General features: G+C 38.0%; 1 protein-coding gene across 6 annotated transcripts in view; it reads left to right on the forward strand.

The window, feature by feature from the left end:
- The window catches only part of RNF115 (ring finger protein 115), a 66,865-nt gene that overhangs the window by 12,717 nt on the left and 32,613 nt on the right, over nt 1-21,535 (forward strand). For 2 of the 6 annotated variants that reach the window (XM_081495172.1, XM_081495171.1), the window contains 4 exons: nt 4,442-4,494; nt 6,339-6,397; nt 7,150-7,201; nt 9,964-10,006. In XM_081495172.1, the coding sequence (XP_081351298.1) occupies nt 6,388-6,397; nt 7,150-7,201; nt 9,964-10,006 (105 nt within the window). In that variant the 5' untranslated portion in view covers nt 4,442-4,494; nt 6,339-6,387. The remainder of the gene's footprint in view (nt 1-4,441; nt 4,495-6,338; nt 6,398-7,149; nt 7,202-9,963; nt 10,007-21,535) is intronic. The other 4 variants (XM_081495170.1, XM_081495168.1, XM_081495167.1 and 1 more) reach the window with 3 other exon arrangements.

A 21,535-nucleotide genomic window follows, 5' to 3' on the forward strand; every position in this document is an offset into this window, starting at 1 on the left:
AAACCCAGATCATTGATTTTGAGAATCTGGTTTATGCTGATAGTGGAAATGGATGTAGTAGGCTATCTTAGCCTGATGACACAGGCTATATATTCAGTTGCCTACTGCTCCAAGTCTCTGCTTTTTTAACAGGTGATTGTAATCTGGAATAACTACAATAGCTATATTATATGTCTAATGTGGCAATCATTGAATTAAGTAATTTGCAAACAGCTTAACCTTTATAATAATACAACTAATAAATAGAGACTTGAGTTTAGAATTCAGGTCTGTGATTCCAAAACTCCTCTACTCATGTGTCTTTCTCTATTCAGGTAGAATTATTTATTGAGGAAGACTGTGCTGAATAGTAAAAGTAAATGAGCCACTCGGTAACTCTTTTTGTTGAAATTAAATTGGCATTCTGGTTTTTATATAGATGGCCTCTGAATTTGGTTTTATGTGAATTTTCCTCTTAAGAGAAAGGTCTTCTCTAGGTGCTAGATTAAATTTCTGATCTTGTAAGATAGAAGGTTTCAGATCCTGGATTGTATGTTCATCAGGGTAATGCTCTCCTGTTAAGGGAAGGAGGGGGCTGGAAGGTTGCTGAATCTCCCAAGTCCTCATTTGGCCTTGACATAAACTTTTCCATTCAATCATCAGCAAATTATAGTTCCTATTCCTTTCTTTAAAAGAGTAATTATTGTCAATCAGTGAGGTGTAGTGAAAAGAATATGGGGTTTTGAATTCAAGAAAGACCAGGATTCAAAACTCTTCATCCCTTGGTCAATATTCTGGTTTTCTGTTACTGCCTAAACAGTCACCCCAAAATTTAGTAACTTGAAACAGTATTATCTTCCATGTTCCTGTGGATTTACAGAGTTCAGCTGGTCAGTTCTCACTTGAGATCTTTCATCTGTTTGTAGTCGACAAAACTGGAGGGAGCTGTCTGAAGGCCCTACTGGGATGGACCTTCAAGGTAGTTTTTCCCTCTTACAATCCAGTCTTTCTCTGATGTCTCAGTGCTCGTCTTTGTGACCTCTCTGTCCAACAGAGTTGTTGTTTAATTGCTAAGTCGTGTCTGACTCTTTGTGACCCCGTTGACTGCAACATGTCGGGCTTCCCTGTCCTTCACTATCTCTCGGAGTTTGACAAACTCATGTCTGTTGAGTTGATGATGCCATCCAACCATCTCATCTTCTGTTGCCCCCTTCTCCTCCTGCTCTCAATCTTTCTCCGTATCAGGGGCTTTTCCAATGAGTCAACTCTTTGCTTCAGGTGGCCAAAGTATTGGAGCTTCAGCATCAGTCCTTGCGATGAATATTTAGGGTTGATTTCTGTTAGGATTGACTGGTTTGATCTCCTTGCTGTCCAAGGGACTCTCAAGAGTCTTCTCCAGCACCATAATTCAAAAGCATCAATTCTTTGGCACTCAGCTTTATGGTACAACTCTTACATCCTTACATGATTACTGAAAAAAACCGTAGCTTTGACTATACAGACTTTTGTTGGCAAAGTGATGTCTCTGCTTTTTAATATGCTGTCTAGGTTTGTCATAGCTTTTCTTCCAAAGAGCTAGTGTCTTTTAATTTCTTGGCTGCAGTCATTGATTGGAGTGATTTTGGAGCCCAAGAAAGTAAAATCTGTCACTGTTTCCATTTTTTCCTCTTCTGTTTGCCATGAAGTGATGGGACTGGATGTCATGATGATCTTTTTTTGAATGTTGAGTTTTAAGCCAGGCTTTTCACTCTCTTCTTTCACCCTCATCAAGAGGTTCTTTAGTTCCTCTTTGCTTGCTGTCCAGCAGAGTAGCCCAGACTTGTGTTACTGCTCAGAGCTTTAAGACTCAGAAAGCAGAAACTGTTAGGCAGTTAAGAGCATTGTCTGGAATTAGCTCAGTATTCTATAGGTAAAGAAGTCACAGGGCTCTCCAGATTCAGTGATCTGGTTCTTAGAACTATGTCTGGGATCACGAAGAGAGAACTTGTACATTTCTCTACTCTAAATCACTGTGATTCTTGCTTCAAGTCTCTTCTGTCTTCCCAGTTATGATATCTACCTTCTGAAATTATTTTCTTTTTATCATAGTTCTAAACATCATTGAAAGTTCAGAATCAATGTAGATGACCCTTTAAAGACCTTACTTACTCCATGGTAGGAATGTAAATTGATACTGTCACTATGGAGAACATCATGGATATTGCTTAAAAAACTAGGAGTAGAATTGCCATATGACCCAACAATCCCACCATTGGACATATACCCTGAGAAAACCATAATTGAAAGAGCCACATGTACCCCAGCTTTTGTTGCAGCACTATTTACAATAGATGGGACATGGAAGCAACTTAGATGTCTGTCGACAGATGAATTAATAAAAAAGTTGTGGTACATAAATACAGTAGAATATTACTCAGCCATAAAAAAGAATACATTCAGTCCTAATGAGGTGGATGAACCTAGAGCCTGTTATACAGAGTAAAGTAAGTCAGAAAGAGAAAAACAAATATCATATATTAATACATATATATGGAATCTAGGTGCCTGTTTGCAGGGCAGCAGTGGAGACACAGACATAAAGAACAGACTTGTGGACACAGTGAGGGAAGAAGTAGGTGGGGCAATCGAGAGAGTAGCATGGAAACATAAATTACCATATGTAAAATAGACAGTGAAAATTTGTTGTAGGATGCACCGAGCTCAAATCAGGTGCTCTGTGACAACCTAGAGGGGTGGGATGGGGTAGGTGGTGGGAGGGAGATTTAAGAGGGAGGGGACATATATGTACCTATGGCTGATTCATGTTGGTGTATGGTAGAAACCAACACAATATTGTAAAGCAATTATCCTCCAATTAAAAATTTTAAAAATACATGTATAATATTTCTATATATGCTTAATGTTGATTATGAAATAAATGTGATTATATAATAATAATTGTATAGTTATTACACCACCTACTCATAGCTGTATCTTGGACGTTGTGATCATCCAGAGCATTGCTACTTTTGAAATCTTAGGCTTCACTATCCCATGAGCAGGCCCCAACTTCTTAAACTTCCAGCTCTTTAAATTGTTTACTTTCACTCCAACCATTCTCTGATTGTATTAGATTCTGGTACTTTGACTCCTAGTTGTGAGGTGTGTGGCAAGTAATTTCATGTTTGTTTATTCAGTAAATATTTGTTGAATACCTAACTGTCTTGGGGATATAATGGTAAACAAAATTGATCTGAACCCTGCCTTTATGAAACTTAAAGTTTTCTGAATGGTTACAGACATTAAGAAAGCATTAAACAAATATATAATTACAAATTAAGTGCTATAAAGGAATGAATTAGGTGCTATAAGGAGAAAATAAGAAGAGGAGGGGACTTCCCTGGTGTTACAAGTGGATAGGAATCTGCCTGCCAATGCAGGGGACACAGGTTCAATCCCTGGTCCAGGAGAATTCCACATGCTACCGAGTAGCTAAGCCTCCTGCACCACAACTACTGAAGCCTGTGTGCCTAGAGCCTGTGCTCCACAACAAGAGAAGCCACTGCAATGGGAAGCCCATGCACCGCAACGATGAGTAGCCCCTGCCTGCTGCAACTAGAGAAAGCTAACACACAGCAATGAAGACTCAATGCAACCAAAAATAAATTCTTTTTAAAAAAGAGGAGGAAAGCACTTTAGACCAAATAGTGAAAGAGGGGCTTTCTGACATGACCTCAAAATGGAGACCTAAAAGACTGGAAGTCCCTTGCCATGCAAAGAGTTAGGGGAATAGTGTTTTCAGTTGTAGAAGCAGAATGTGTGAAAGCTTGAGGAAGGGATCAGCTTGATGAGTTAGAATAATTGAAAGAAGGTCTTTGTGGCTGGAATTCATTGAGGCAGGTAGCCTGAAATGAGGTTGGCAAGTTAAACAGGGACCAGCTGAATCAAGGCCTTGCAAGTCATTTTTAAGAGTTTGATTTTATTCTGAGTGTTTCTGGAAATAGTTGCAAGGTTTTAAGATGGGATGATGTGGTCTGTTTTATGTTTTAGAAACATTCTGACTTTATCATGCAGAACAGATGGGAAGAGGCTGGAAGAGAAGCAGGACAACACTTAAGAGGGAACTTATTCATTGTTTAGAGCCAGTACTGGCTTGGGTTATGATAGTGTGGCAAAAAGACAAGGAGTAGATTTGAGAAATGTGTTTGCAGTAGAAGTACCAGGATTTGATGGTTGGATGTGGAAGATGACAGAGAGGGCGGAGTCAGGAGTGACTCCGAGTTTTCCAGTATGAACAAACTTGATACGCCACCTCTTGATAAGTGTGTGTATGTTAAGAGAGAAAGAGCATGAGAGAGAATACATTTGAGGATAAATGAATCTGGAGTCCAGAAGAGTGACCTGGGTTGGAGATAACACGTTTGGGAGTTGTTCCACCTAGAGGATATTTATTTATTTTTATTTTTTTATTTTTCATTTAAAGCAATGGGAATGAATGAGAGAGGAAGAGAAAAGAAAGAGGAGGGCCTGACACTGGTATGCAAATCACAAATCATAATATTTTTTAATTGATTTTTTTCTTTTTAACTTTAAATATTAAAATAGATTTAAGGTTAGCCTTCTAAAGGCCATCTCACTTGCTTTCAGATAACTTTCTTTGTGGGAAAGAAAGGAATATAGTTACTGCTACCTGGGAGGATAGGGGAAGAAGGAGCAGAGGGAGGGGTTCGGGAATTTATATGTTTTCCAGATTATTTCCTGCCTGGAGTAATTCACAGTATGCCCATTATTAGTGTTTCTCATCTTTCATGTGTGTAGAGAAGAAAAAAGATTGAGAGTTTCTGCTCTACAGGATACATTTCATGGTAATCTGAAGTTTTCCATAGTCTGGTTTCAGCCTGCCTATTCACACTCATCATACCATTCCCCTCCAACCACCATGCATGCTGTATTCTATTGTTATGATTTTTAACTCTAATAATTTCATTTTTTATTGAGCAGATAGACTAGTATTTTAAGTCTCTGTTTCAGATAAAGCTTTCCCTGATTCCCTCAGGAGAACTTTGGTATTTGTTTATATTCCCAGTGTGCATTGCTTAAGGAAATTGTTTTATTAAATTTAAATGTTTTTCTTGCATTGACTGCTCACCAAACTAATCTTCTTGACAGAAGGGATTGATTTTTTTCTTTATTTTTAAGAAAGCCTTTGAATGTTCGAGTTACATTTCTGACTGTCTTTGTTTGAGTAGGCAAATACAGCTTACATTTCCTTCTGATAAGACAAACTTTGGGGTTTAGAAAATATAGCAAGCAAGAAAATAATTGAAGATGTCTTTCCCAGACCTATTTTAATAGGTATTAATAGTTAAAATATACTTTTTAAAATTGTGGTAAAGCAACCTCCGAAGTATATTCTTTCTTATCAGCCCCAATGTTGTTCAGTCGTGTCCAACTCTTTGTGACCCCATGGACTGTAGCCCTCCAGGCTCCTCTGTCCATGGGATTCTCCAGGTAAGAATTCTGGAGTGGGTAGCCATTTCCTTCTCCAGGGGATCGTCCTGACCCAGGGATCGAACCCCGGTCTCCCGCATCGCAGGCAGATTCTTTACCGTCTGAGCCACCCAGTTAGAGCCTTGGAATGGAGAAATCCATCAAGGTAACGCAGAGGTTCTAGACACAGATAATTGGCCCAAAAGCTTGATATTTAATTAAAAGAAAGATTCCTGGTAGTGAAGGAAACAGAAGCTGATCTAATGGAATTATTCTGGTTATTTGAATTAACATGTCTATAAATACCTGAGAATATTCAAGTTTTACTTGGAACCATTGATAATCAAAAAATAGGTTAGAAGTATTGTAAAACTTCACTGTAAATTCCTAGTCTACAAATTGATTTATTCTGTAATTCAGTTGATGTCTCCTGTCATTGTCTAGAGCCAGTGCTGGCTTGGGTTATGATAGTGTGGCAAAAAGGCAGCGAGTAAATAAAGGAAAAAAATAGCGTAACAGGAAAAAAATAGCAATTTCTGTACCCATTGAGTATTATAATCTTTTACTGCTCTGATACATCTCGTGGAGCTTTTTCACTAGATTTGAAGAGAAAATTAGATAATGAATTCATTACAGTTAAAAATTCAAGTTAAAAAAAACAAACTTTGACATTCTTCCTTTTAGCTTTCAGTGGGAATCACATGAAACCATTCTATAATTATCACATGGAATTCATTACTTGCTGGAGTATAACAGAAAAAACTATCCCGAGAGTCAGCAAGTACAAACAACACTTCACAACATCAGCTTGTGTACTGCATATTGTTCTGTAACTATATACTTAGCTTTCTGGTAAAAGACTCTCATTTATGTCTTCCTTTCTTTTATAGGAATATACTTGTCCCAGGTGTGAATCAGGTTTTATTGAAGAAGTGACAGATGATTCCAGGTATTGTACAAGCCCATGAATAAATCAGGCATTCTGTTATCAAAATTATGTTTTTTAGCATCAACTAAATGAATAGAAAGAAATTTATTTTATAACTTACACTCTCTGCTGAGAGAGAGAGAAGAAAAGCAGCAGAGCAAAGGGGAAGAAAAATGGGAAAATTAGGAAAATATTGTGATAGTAGGTGTCTTGAGATCTACTGTGGCATTCCTGGAAACCTCTGTATCCCTATCAGAGGAAATTTGGGGAGTTTTCATGTATTTTCTGAGACTTTGGGGTTTCTCTTGGATTATTGGTTGGTTTTTAGTGACTGCTCTGTTGCGTGAAGGTAGATTGCTCTTATACCCTTTGGTAGGCTGGGGAGCAACTTCTGACAAAGATTATCTAGTAAGATAAACAGGCTGTTCTAGCCAGGGAAACTGAGTTGTTATTCTTGAGGAAGGCTTGGGTCCCTTGTGCTTATTAGGATTATTGTGGTCAGACATACCATATCTTGCCACTGTAGTATTAGTGGGTTGGTAATGCTTGAAATTGGCTCCTGTTGCTCTTACTGATGGTATAAAACTTATAAAAAGGGGGAAGTTATTTCTGAAAGTGACAATGTTATATATTCCTTCTTGGTTAATATGAGTAAAACTATGAAAGCTTAATAAAAAGTAGAATAGTGTTAATAGGAGGGCTTCTTTAAATCTTGGAGTGACTTTGGGGGTTTTAATGGCAGTAAATAATTCCTTTACTGTTGCTGTTGGCAGAATATAAAGTTGAAGTTCCCTTCCACAACCAGGAAAAACTACACATTTTACAGTATGTACAATTAGTTTAACTTTATTAATGATCAGTGATGATATGTATAATCTGACCTGGAGCTTCTGGGGCAACATATGGCATGAGAATCTAGTTTTCTACAAACACTTGATGTAATAATCTTGGTTTTAAATAACACAATACCAGCTCAATCTATAAGATTAGCATGATGGCAAAATTAGCAATTTTGTGTGGATGGCATGCTAACTTGGGATAGCTTTTTATTTGTGCTGTTATAATTGCATCATGTACTTGTTTCAAGCAGGGTATGCTCTGCATGTGTTATAGAGCATGTTAGTTGTGTTTTTTTGGGGGGGGGGGTGCATCTTTTCAGAGGTTTTGAATACTAATCCTGGTTTCTTTAGCCATGAGGTTGGTGATTAACTACAAGATGAATCTTTTCTAGAAGGAAACTGAATTCTATGGGTCCTGCTCTCACTTGACTTAATCTTTTATTTGTGCTTTTGTGAGTCAAAGGTTGTCTTGTACAGGTGCTATTGGTAGCAGATATTCAAATGCAAAGGTGATGTCTTTTGAAAGATTGGTATAAGTAGTTGAAGAAATCTTTGCTTAGAATCAGTGTCTTAGAGGTAGCAGGATATTTATTCCCTTCTATAAAGTTTATAAACATTTACTGATTTGAATACTTAGCAATTACAGTGTTAAGTAGTGGATGGTAAAAATTAATGAGAGCAAGTCCTTATGTGAACATTGGATAATGGGTTCCATTTGCTGTTAGACATTCATCTGGAGGAGCATCTTGTGAATTTTCTTAAGCTTTGTAACATTTCTCAGAAAAATGTAATTGTTTTTATTATCCCTTCTCTATGATTAACCCTATCATTCTTTTTAAAAAAAATTATTTATTTATTTATTTATTTTTGGCTGTACTGGGCCTTTATTGCTGTCCATGGGCTTTTTACTAGGTGCTACGAGTAGGGGCTACTCTCTAGTTGTGGTGCTCAGGCTTCTCATTGTGGTGGCTTCTCTTGTTGTGGACCAAGGGCTCTATGGCCTGTGGACTTCAATAGTTGAGGCACGTGGGCTCTAGAGTGGGGCTCAGTAGTTGCAGCTCCCGGGCTCTACAGCGCAGGCTCAAGGGTTGTGGTGTACAGACTTGGTTGCCATGCTGCATGTGGGATCTTCCTGGATCGGGGATCAAACCCATGTCTCCTGCATTGGGAGGTGGATTCTTCACCACTGAGCCACCAAGGAACCCCCAGCTCTATCATTCTTAATATACAAAGGAGTTTTAAGGAAAGGGAAGGCTGGGAGAGTTGCAGGGATAGAAGCCTAAAAGAAAGAGTTGATTGCTTCAATTACCAAAGAAACCTGAATCCTTGAAGCTATCAACATATGGTAAAGGCAGTAAGAGCCCTGGAAGCCTGTCTAGCTTGAGCAATAACATGGATACACAGTGGTAATTTAATTATTTATTTAGCATAGAGGTACTGGTAATTTGGGGCTTGTTCTACATAGGAAGCGTTTTTTACAAAAGACATTTTAACTTTTGAAACAAATAACAGTTGTTAAATGGTTTCTAATCAGAGAATAAGGCTTGAGAATGATGCCATAGATAGAGAATGGCATTAGCTTTCGTTTTTTCGCTTTTGGTTCCAGACTAACCCGGTGTGTGTGTTTTCTCAATGAGCTGAGTGCAGTGCCTGAATTGCTATTGTAATTCTGAAAATGAAAGCTGCTATAGTAATTTGTGGACTTTATATCCTTGGGGTGAGTGTGTGCATGCTTGTGTGCTAATGTGTGTACTTTTGTGCCCTTGTATGTCTCTTGAAGTAAAAGTGATATCCAGCAATTCTTGTGATTCTTTCCATCCCCTTTCTGTCAAAGTGTTTTAGCCAGTTTTCTCTCTTTGCAAATTTCATGGGGACAGTGGGATCTAATATTTTTTCCTGGTCTTTGGGAATTGGTTTATACATGCAATATTAATTCAACGTTTACTTTTGAGTTATCAATGCAGGATATAGTAAAGCAGTGTTATCGAAAGTGCTGAGTGCTCTGTATAATGGCTGATACATAATAAATACATATATTTGTGGTATTAATAAAATACAGGCTTTACCCTCTGAATTTTATGTTTCTGAAAGAAGGGTAAGAAGTAGAAATGGATGAAACAAGTTCTAGATATGTATAATACAAGGTCAAATTTAGAATCAAAGTCAAGAGTGCAGAGGGTTGTGGAAGAGTCTTGTTTGGTGAGTTTAGTAAAGTCTTAATGGAGGATGGCTCTGAGGGGTGGGTAAGATAATCATCATCAGAAGAAAAAATATTTATTGAGCCCTTTTATAAGATGCTAAATATTGTACCAGACCCCTTGCATTACTATATTTAATCATTTCTAGTAGTTCCAAATGTTGTGTGTTCATCTGGTGGTTAGTGGGTTTTTAGTGAAATATTATTTGGAGAATCTAGTCTTATTTTTTAGCTTCTGAGAATAAATATTTTTCTTCCTTTGCTCAGATTTGAGTTGCATTGCTGGCTGTGGGTCCTTCTTCCTTCTCTGTGATGGCCCCTCTAATTTTTCACTTGGTTTATCCTTGACTTTGTAGTTTGTTATAGTATTTTTCGTAGATTAATCCACGTGCAAGTTCTTCATAATTTCCTTTATAGGTGTCATGTTGGAATGAGTTATTTTTCCTTGTTGGGATTTGTTCTCATTGTACCATTCTATATTTAGGTTCTGGGAGGGAAGCTTATTCCGGGAATAGAAAATAGAATCACTTCTCATTGCTTTTTCTCTTCAGTTTTTTAGGTGGTGGCAGCAGCACATCAACACAGTTTTCAGAGGTAAGTTTTCTTTTGGCTCTATGGATTCTTTAGGTAGTGGGCTTGTGCCAAAACGGTGACAGATTTTCACTTGCCAGTGCAGCAGAACCTCAATGTTTAAGGAAAATGTAGGCAAGAGTGGTCTTACAAGGATTTGTGTTCGATAGTTGGGGCTTTGGCATGTTATTTTTAGTAAACCTTTGATTAGGTGGTGTTTTCAGTCATTTTCTGCTTCTACATTGTTTATATAGTGTGAGAATGTAAAGCTTGTGTTTGTTTGTTTTTTAATAACTGTGTTGCAGACTCTTAGTGGTGTGACAGTCAAGTAAAGAGCAGGGGATGAGTTATACTTGAAGTCACATTGAGGCACAGTCTACAGTTTTACACAGAGTTACTGGTTTCTAGAGATTACCTTTAATGAATGTGGTAATTTGGTATATGTATTGGAATTTGGGTGCCAGATTAAGGGTAAGATATTTACTTGCCTTCTGGGTCTCAAGATAGGACCTATAGTTATTTCCAGTTCTTTATATAATGTGGGTTCTCTTATTGCTAAGCATAAGCTCTGGGGCATGTGGGCCTCAGTAGTTGTGACAGGTGGACTCAGTAGATGTGGCTCTCGGGCTCTGGAGCATGGGCTCAATAATTGTGGTGCACAAGCTTAGTTGCCATGTGACATATGGGATCTTTCTGAATCAGTGAGCGAACCCATTTCTCCTGCATTGGCAGGTGGATTCCTTACCCCAGAGCCACGAGGGAAGCCCTAAGGTGTACAGTTTTAAGTGACATTAAGTACTTTTTGTCTGTAAGCACCTAGAGACTATATCTCACAAAGGTAGACCCCCTCTGCCTACAGAGAACACTGGTTTGCTTTTGCTCCTACTGCCATATAGTTTGGTTAGCCCTAGAAAGCTAACAGATGCTAAAAGAAAAAAAAATTAAATCCCATAATCAGAATTTGTGTTTCAGGATCACATTAACCTTTTTTGGAAATAGTTCAAATTTTGAGAACAAGCAAAATTTTTTAGTATTTATTTGTGTATAAATTAAAACTGTATTTTCAGCTGTGTCTGAAAACTGGTATTGAGTAAGAAGCCCATAAAACCCTAAGCTTCTCTCCTTTATCCTCTGAAAATTATTCTAAGACTTGCAGCTCCCACACTTTTTTTTTTTTGCGCCACACTGTGCAGCTTATAGGATCTTAGTTCCCATCCTAGTTAGTTAGTTAGTTCCTTAGTTCCTTGACCAGGGATTGAACCCAGGCCCCAGTAGTGAAAGCACCAAGTCCTAACCACTGGGCCACTAGGGAATTCTCAGCTCCCTAGAGTTTTTATGTTATTAGATTTATAGTCAAGAAACTTAATGTTTGGGTAGCAATCTTGTTTTATTAAGGGTATTTTCTTTTAGTTATGGTCTGTGGTACTTCCCAATATCTGGTATTAAGCTTTTTACTTAACTCTGAACTGACTTGGTACATGGGTTGGTTAGTGTGATTCAAGATAGATTATGTCTTTGAACTCTCATTTTCTTGTTTTGATGGATGAAAAAACATTACTTAAAATTGATTCTGCTCACCAGGCCTGAAAGCCTTTCCAGTTTTAGTATGTTTTTTTCCTTGTATGTGCTATTCCTGATAACAGATTGTCACTTACTGGTTATACATATGCAGATGAAAAACTTCGTCTGATTTTCCTTAAGTGTTAGTTCTCTTTTAGGAGATGGAAATACAGGTTTTATAGTTATGACTCACTAGGAGAAGATGCATTCAGAAGAAAAATAAATATATATATTTAGTCACTTTTCTAACTTTAGTAATGCTGAATCTGACACTGCATGAGTTATCCTTCAGGTGTTGAAGTAATTTTGCCTAGTCATAGCCTGTGACATGTTCTTCAGGATTTGTGGCAAGGACATGATTACACCCAGTTTTCCCTTGTCATCAAAGGGAATATTTCAGTTTTCTCCTTTTAAAATATTTTGCACTTATATAGACAAAAATCTGTCTTTTAATATTGTAGAAGTTGTCAAGGATTAAAAAAATCAGCTAAGAAGTATATATTGAGTGCATTTCTAGCACTCTGCTAGAAGTTGGGGCAAGAAACAAACGTTACAGTTGCCTTGAGTGCAAGGAACTTGTAATTTAGTTGGGGAGCAAGTGCGAACATGTGAAACAAGTATGAATACAAGAAAGAATGTACAGATGGTATAATAAACTTATTGTGGGGTGTATGTAACAGACGGTAGAAAGGACAGATTAGGTGGGCTGCAGTCTTTGAAAAGACTAAGATGTTCAGGAAAAGAGGTCAAATGACATAGTGATATGCCCAGATCCAGATTGCCTGAGTTTAAATCCTGGGTCTGCTGCTTACTGACTATGTAACCTGGGCAAAATTACTTAGAATTTTTCAGTGCTTCCATTTCCTCCTTTGTAAATTGGGGAAAATAATAATACCTACCTCAGAGGGTTGTTGTGAGGATTGAGTTGATACATGCCTGGTGTGTGGGCCAGTGTGCCTGCCGTATAGTGAGTGCTTAATAAATTTTAGCTGTTATTAATACTTCATGGAGAAGATAAAACAAGGCTTCAAGTACTAGAGCCTTAAAGGGTAGGTGGAATTTAGATAAGCAAAGAGATGAAAAAACACACACACTTTTCCTCTATAGACAGTGTTCATAGGCTTTAAGTTCATAATTATACCCATATCCCTAGAGGAAAAGCTTAGAAAGAAAATTATGTTTGGAAACAAGAGTTGTTTTTCTTTTCTATATTTCAGTTGATAATTCCAGCAAATGCTTATGCTCAGTTTTGCTCTATTTTTCTTCAGAGTTGCTTGTACAATGAAGAGATTATTTTCTTAATTAGTATTTATTAATGCTGGATTCTTAAAACACTGGATGTATTAGAAGAGGCTTAGTCCAAGCGTGTGTGTGTGTGTGTGTGTATTTTTTTTTTTTTTCCCCCTAAATGAGATCTGGGGTGGATGAAACAGGAAGAGTAGATGAGGATGGAGAAGAGTTGCCAGTGAAATGGGGACTATGTTTGAGTAGTGTGTGAGGATTGGTGGAGAGTGAATTTATAAATGTTGCTAACAGATTGTAGGGAGAGAGAACATAGCTATACTGAGGTCCCTGTTGATAATCTGGGGAATTGAGCCCATTGCTCTCTGAGTGTTTCATTGATTACATGAAAGCTTCTGATCATGAGCTGGTGCCGGTGAGACATTTGATCTCGAAGTCTCAGCTTTCCTGAGTATATCACTACAGTGCAAGAGTGGCTATGGCTTCTGCCTCAGATTAGCAGAAAATAAGAAAGATGGTTTTCTAGAAAAAGAACTCTCAGGTGTACAAGAAGGCAAGGTACTCTGAGCAGCCTGATTTATGTTTATTTAAATAAAATTTGTTTTGGTACATATACAGCATTGCATTGGGCAATAAAAAAGGTGTTAAAATACATCTGGAGTTCCACTATTCTAAGAACCCCCTTTCTTTATATATTTCCTTTCAGGTTTTGTCCTGAGGCATAGATACTGAAAGATATTATAACAACATTAAGAAGATTTTTTTAAAAGTCTTCCATATTATCATTACCTTATTTTTTATTTCTTCCTTTCCTTCCCTCCCCCTCTCATTTTGTTTCTTTCTTTCTCATACTTTCCATTTCTCACATTCATGCTTCATAACTGTTTTCAGATATGATCATAGAATATGCTATGTTGTATTTCTGATTTTTAAAATTTACTTAGGATTATAGCATAAATTTTTTTCTTGTCTCTTCATAATTAGAAGAGTTATATATTTTATGACTTCATATTCTTTCATGCCTTCTCTGTATTAAACTGTTATCCTGTGTTAAAACATGTCTGGCTATACATGATGGTTGATTATTGATCATACCTCTTCACTTCATCTCAGAGTCTAGAACATGTTGAGAAGTAAAGCATAGATGCTAGGGAGATGGAAATAAAGATTTAATTTTTATTCAGTGAAATTGGAAACCACATTTGATCTGTGGCCAAATGGACATCCTACGTTTGCACAGGGTGCCCCTCCTGAGAATTAGAGGCAGCAGAGCAGGCACAAATACTCGAAACCACTTCTTTGTCCTTTGTGTAGGGTCCTTATACATGAACTCCATCAACTGGAGAAATATGACTTAGCAGATGTTAGGTTTTTGCTACTTACCAATCAGATGCATCATTCCTCTGGGAGGAAAGAATAATGAGGAATGAATAAAGAGGTTAGAAGTGGACGTGAAAGCTCTTGAGTCTTCCCTTCTCACCTTTGAATTTAGTAATTGAAGTCTGTAGTTAGCAGGGATCTGGGACTAGTACCTCTGGCAGTTAGGCAAGGAGATGAGTAGTCTGGGAGGGCAATATTATGTCTGTCTTTAGGAAGTCTCTCTCCAGTACCAACTGTGCTCTTTTGTGTGTGCTCCTGGGACCTGTGGAGAATGCTCTGAAGTAATCAAGAACAACATTAAATTAAGCTGAACTAAATAAAATTGTTGATATTCTATTGTTCTTGACCTACAAAGATGGTAATTTTAAATGATTAAACCTAGTAAAAAGAAGTTAAAGATTTAAAATCTTTCACTTTCTTTTCCCAAGTAAGTCTTCCTTTTAGCTGTTTGCTCTTCTTCTCAGTCTCAGCCAGAGGGCTTGTACTCAAATGCCAGGTAGAGTTTGGATTCTTTGAGCAGCTGCACCCTGGATGTGATCTTAAAAGTTGAATTAATTCAACCAAATCTTTCATCTGTCTCACTTTTTGGTATAAAGAGTTAAAAGAGCTCATTTCACAGTGCTACCTACTTCACATCCAGTCCATTTAGAAATATCAACTCCAGAACTCTTCAGCAGTTGTCCAAAGAATAACTATGTTTCTCTAATTCAGTACTAGGTTCACAACAGTAATTCTGTTGCCAAGCAAAGAATGTAATGTAATCTCAATGGTAACTGAAGGAAGAAGAATGAAAGAGAAAATAATTTTGGTGTCAGCCTTGCCAGTTTTTTGTTCAGTGACTGCCAGTTGACCACATCTAGAGCCTGTAAGCTTAAACTCATTTGGAAAAAGGTGCTTTTCAAGAGATAATTTATGGCACACTGTTTACATTTTAAGGGGTGGTGGTGGGGCACTGGACATCATATTTTTTTCTTTGTGAATAGCATTTGAATACTCTGTATTTTTATAAAATTTGGGAATTTTATATTTGATTGAAAACTTGTATCCAGGCTATGTAGAGACCTCTTAAAATGAAATAATGAGAAAACAACCCATTTTTTAAAAATTGCAAAATATTTAAACAATCTCCTTTACCAAAGAAGGTATATAGATGGCAAAAGAAATCTCAACATCGTTAGTTGTTTGTTGTTGTTGTTCGGTTGTTTAGTTGCCTCTGATTCTTTGTGACTGCATGGACTGCAGCATGCCAGGCTCCTCTGTCCCCCACGATCTTCTGGAGTTTGCTCAAATTCATGTCCATTGAGTAGTTAGGAAAATGCCCATTAAAACCACAATGAGGGAATTCCCTGGTGGTCCAGTTGTTAGGACTCTCTCGAACTTCCACTGGAGAGGGCATGGAGGGCATGGTTCAATCCCTGGATGGGAAACTAAGATCCCAAATGCTGTGTGGTATGGCCAAAAAAAACCAAAAAAACAACTCACCAAAATGAACTACTACATAGCTATCAGGATGGCTAAACTTTAAAAGATTGAAGATACTAACTTTTGGTAAGGCTGTGGAGCAACTGAAATTGATTGTAAAAATGGTCTAACCAGTTTAGCCAACAGGCTTTTTTTTTTTTTTTTAGAAATATCAGCCTTATGATTCAACCACTGTACTCCCCTAAGATATGTACATAATTGTGCACAGCAACTATTTGTAATAATAAAAATTAGAAACAATCCAAGTGCCCATCAACAGGTGGATGGATAAACAAATTGTGGTATATCCATAGTATGGAAATACTACTCAGCAATATAAAGTATGTGGAATGTGACTCAACATAAACCCTTGATTCATGTAAAAATTAGAATGAATCTCAAAGTAATTAAGCTGAATGAAAGAAGTCAAAGAATACATATAGTAGGATTCCCTTTACATGAACTCCTAGAAAGCATAAAATTCGAGAAAATGCAAATCACAGAATGATCAGTGGCTGCTTGAGGGCAGGGAGGGGCAGGAGGAGGGGATGAAAATGTTCTGTATCTTGATTTAGTGCTTTTGTAAAATTGCTTGTGAACTTTTTTCAAAATTGCATTTCTAAAGTTAGTAATTTTGAAATCATCCTCGGCTGACTCATCTCTGTAGATCATAATTTGTTTTTTGGAGATATAATTCACATCCTGTGTAAAGTGTACATTTTGTGGTTTTGGTGTATTCACAAACTTATATCACCATCAGTTCAGTTCAGTTCAGTCACTCAGTTGTGTCCGACTCTTTGCGACCCCGCGAACTGCAGCACACCAGGCCTCCTCGTCTATCACCAACTCCCTGAGTCCACCCAAACCCATGTCCATTGAGTCGATGATGCCATCTAGCCATCTCATCTTCTGTTGTCCCCTTTGACCTTTGTGACTGACTCAGTTAACATAATGTTTTCTTGACATATCTGTGTTTTAGCATGTATCAGCACTTAATTATTTTTTTATGGCCGCGTGATCTTCTGCTGTATGGATATACTACATTTTGTTTATCTGCTCAACAGTTGATAGATATTTCCATTATTTACACTTTTTAGCCATTTTGAATAACATTGCTGTGAATATGTATAATTTTTTTGTGTATGTATTTTGTGTGTTCTCAAGTATATAAGTAGGAGGGAAATTGCTGGGCCATATAGTAGCTCTTTAACTTTTCAAAGAACTGACCATAGTATTTAAGAGGTGCTCATATAATCATGGTTCAGTTCAGTTGCTCAGTCGTGTCCGACTCTTTGCGACCTCATAGACTGCAGCACGCCAGGCCACCCTGTCCATCACCAACTCCTGAAACTTGCTCAAGCTCATGTCCATTGAGTCTGTGATGCCATCCAACCATCTTATCCTCTGTCGTCCCCTACTCCTCTCGCCTTCAATCTTTCCCAGCATCAGGGTCTTTTCCAAGGAGTGAGTTCTTCACATCAGGTGGCCAAAGTATTGGAGCCTCAGCTTCAGCATCAGTCCTTCCAATGAATATTCAGGACTGATTTCCTTTAGGATTGACTGGTTTGATCTTACTGTCCAAGGGACTCTCAAGAGTCTTCTCCAACACCACAGTTCAAAAGCATCAGTTCTTCGGAGTTCAGCTTCCTTTGTGGTCCAACTCTCACATCCATACATGACTACTGGAAAAACCGTAGTTTCAATAGACAGACCTTTGTTGGCAAAGGAATGTCTCTGCTTTTTAATATGCTGTCTGTGTCTAGGTTGGTTATAGCTTTTCTTCCAAGGAGCAAGCGTCTCTTAATTTTATGGCTGCAGTCGACCACCTGCAGTCATTTGGGAGCCCAAGAGAATAAAGTCTGTTACTGTTTCCATTGTTTCCCCATCTATTTACCATGAAGTGATGGGACTGGATGCATGCCATGATGATAGTTTTTTGAATGTTGAGTTTTAAGCCAGCTTATTCACTCTCTTTCACTTTCATCAAGAGGCTCTTTAGTTTCTCTTCACTTTCTGCCATGAGGGTGGTGTCATATGCATATGTGAAGTTGTTCATATTTCTCCCTGCAGTCTTGATTCCAGCTTGTGCTTCATCCAGCCTGGCATTTTGCATGATGTACTCTGCATATAAGTTAAATAAGCAAGGTGACAATATATACAGCCTTGACGTACTCCTTTCCCAATTTGGAACCAATCTGTTATTCCATGTTCAGTTTTAACTGTTGCTTCTTGACCTGCATGCAGATATCTCAGGAGGCAGGTCAGGTGGTCTGGTGTTCCCATCTCCTGAAGAATGTTCCATAGTTTGTTGTGATCCACACAGTCAAAGGCTTTGGCATAGTCAATAAAGCAGAAGTAGATGTTTTTCTGGAATTTTCTTGCTTTTTCAGTGATCCAACGGATGTTGGCAACTTGATCTCTGGTTCCTCTGTGTTTTCTAAATCCAGCTTGAACATCTGGAAGTTTATGGTTCACGTACTGTTTAAGCCTTGCCTGGAGAATTTTGAGCATTACTTTGCTAGTGCCTACTTAACAATTTCTGTCTTGAAAAACTGGAAGTGTTACTCTGCATTGGAGGTAAAAAGATGATGCTTCAATAAATATATGGGCTGAAATACTTACATGTTTCAATATAAAAAAGATGGAGTGACTTCCCCAGTGGTCCAGTGACTAAGACTGTACTCCCAATGCAGGGGGCCTGAGTTGGCTCCCTGGTCAGGGAACTAGATCCCACATGCAGCATACATCCTCGCTTGGAGAATTTTGAGCATTACTTGGTTAACATGTGAGATGAGTGCAACTTGTATAGTTTGAACATTCTTTAGCATTGCCTTTCTTTGGGATTGGAATGAAAACTGACCTTTTCCAGTCCTGTGGCCACTGATGAATTTTCCAAATTTGCTGACATATTGAGTGCAGCACTTTCACAGCATCATCTTTTAGGACTTGAAATAGCTCAGCTGGAATTTCATCACCTCACTAGCTTTGTTCGTAGTGATGCTTCGGACTCTAGGATGTCTGGCTCTAGGTGAGTGATCACACCATCGTGGTTATCTGGGTCATTAAGATCTTTTTTGTATAGTTCTTCTGATTAGCTTATATAATCATGGTTAGCTTATAGCAAATTTTGTTAATTGTCCATATTATTTATTTATTTCGCTGCACCAGGTCTTAGTTGCAGCATGCAGGCACTCTCAGTTGCATGTGGGATCTAGTTCCCTAACCAGGGAGCCAGGCCCTGCATTGGTAGCACAGTCTTAGCCACTGGACCACTGGGGAAATCACTCCATCATTTTTATATTGAAACATGTAAGTATTTCAGCCCACATATTTTTTGAAGCATCATCTTTTTATCTCCAATACAGAGTAACATTTTCAGTTTTTCAAGATAGAGCTTGTCAAATAGGCTGTTTCTGTAAATCTTTGGAATGTTTCACCAAAACTTTATAATGGTATTCTTGCGATAACCTATGTGAGAAGAGAATCTAAAATAAACTGAATATCTGTTTTTAACTCGTCTTGAATACCTAGTTTTGTGGTATGAGCTGTTTTTTTCTCTTAGGTTTGTCCTAAGTCTGCTCAGAGGCAAATGACCTGAAGCTATTCTTATCCTTAGTGTTGATTTGGTATAAAAATGTGTGGTGTGCTCTTTTTATCAGGTGCTGTATGGTCAACATACAATAGTATCTTGGGACAAATAGATTGACCACTACTCTCTGTCTGCACTAATTTGCAGTTTCCAAACAAGTAGAAAGTGCGTTATGCTGATGTTGAAGCTGCTTCTAAGCTTGGGTTCCTTCAGAATTTTTAAAAATGTTAGATGCAGTAATTCATGTGTAATTATCAATGCAGATTATTGATATTATTGAGTTTGGTGCTTAATTTTTCTTCTAATCAAAAATTTCAAATATTTATCTGACGAAGATATATATATAGATATATATATATAGATGACCAGTAGGCACATGAAAAGATGCTCAGCATTACTAATTATTATAGAAATGCAAATCAAAACCACAGTGATAGCTATCACGAACAAGTCGGCAAATAATAAATGCTGAAAAGGGTGTAGAGAAAAGGGAACCCTCCCACACTGTTGATGGGAATGTAAATTGGTGCAGCCACTTTGGAGAACAGTATGGAGATTCCTTAAAAAACTAAAAGTAGGGCTTCCCTGGTAGTCTAGTGGTTAAGAATCTGCCTGCCAGTGCAGGGGACATGGGTTTGATCCCTGGTCCAGGAAGATCCCACATGCCGTGGGCTGACTAAGCCTATGCGCCACAACTACTAAGCCAGCCCTCTGGAACCTGTGAGCCACAACTGCTGAGCCCATGCTTCATAACTACTGAAACCTGTGTACCCTAGAGCCTGTGCTCCTCAACAAGAGAAGCCTCCGTAATGAGAAGCCCATGTACTACAACTAGAGAGTAGCCTCTGCTGTCCGCAACTAGAGAAAGCCTGTGCATAGCAACAAAGACCCAACACAAACAACAATAAATAATCTTAAGAAAAACAAAAAACTAAAAATAAAATTACCATATGATCCAGCAATCTCACTCCTGGGCATATATCTGGAAAAGACAAAAAGTCTAATTTGAAAAGATATATGTACTCCAGTGTTCACAGCAGCACTATTTACAGTAGCCAAGACATGAAAGCAACCTAAATGTCCACTGACAGATGAAAGGATGAGATGTGAGCTACACACACACATATACATATGCAGACATGTAGAATATTACCCAGCCATTAAAAAATAATCATGCCATTTGTACCAACATGGATGGACCTAGAAATTTTCATACTAAGTGAAGTAAGTCAGACAGAGAAAGATAAATAACATATAATATCACTTACCTGCAGAATCTAAAAAAAGACATGAGTGAACTTATTTATAAAAAAGACCCACATAGAAAACAGACTAACAAAGGGGAAAAGATAAATCAGGAGTTTGGGATTAACTGATAACACAGCTATATATGAAATAGATAAACAACAAGGATATATATATATATATATACACACACACACATACATACATACATATATTACACACATACACATATATGACTGAATCACTTTGCTTGTACCTGAAACTAACATAATATTGCAAATCAGCTATACTTCAATAAATTTTTTTTCAAATATTTAGTTTTTAGCTTAACACAGCCCCATCCTTCAACAGAAAATTGGATTAAAGATTTACTGAGCATGGACCCGCCCATCAGAACAAGACCCTGTTTCCCCCTCAGTCACTCTCTCCCACCAGGAAGCTTCCATAAGCCTCTTTCCTTCTTCATCAGAGGGCAGATAGACTGAAAACCACAATCACAGAAAACTAACCAATCTAATCACATGGACCACAGCCTTGTCTAACTCAATGAAACTATGAGCCATGCCGTGTAGGGCCACCCAAGACGGATGGGTCATAGTGGAGAGTTCTGACAAAATGTGGTCCACTGGAGAAGGGAATGACAAACCACTTTAATATTCTTGCCTTGAGAATCCCATGAACAGTATGAAAAGGCAAAAAGATAGGACACTGAAAGATGAACTCCCCAGGTGGATAGGTTCCCAATATGCCACTGGAGATCAGTGGAGAAATAACTCCAGAAAGAAAGAAGAGACGGAACCAAAGCAAAAACAACACCCAGTTGTGGATGTGACTGGTGATGGAAGCAAGATCTGATGCTGTAAAGAGCAATATTGCATAGGAACCTGGAATGTTAGGTCCATGAATCAAGGCAAATTGGAAGTGGTCAAACAGGAGATGGCAAGAGTGAACGTCAACATTTTAGGAATCAGCAAATTTAAATGGACTGGAATGGGTGAATTTAATTCAGATGACCGTTATATCTACTACTGTGGGCAAGAATCCCTTAGAAGAAATGGAGTAGCCATCATAGTCAG

This window comes from Giraffa tippelskirchi, chromosome 5 (assembly GCF_054371585.1).
Source record: "Giraffa tippelskirchi isolate mGirTip1 chromosome 5, T2T-mGirTip1v1.2.pri, whole genome shotgun sequence".
Taxonomy (NCBI): domain Eukaryota; kingdom Metazoa; phylum Chordata; class Mammalia; order Artiodactyla; family Giraffidae; genus Giraffa; species Giraffa tippelskirchi.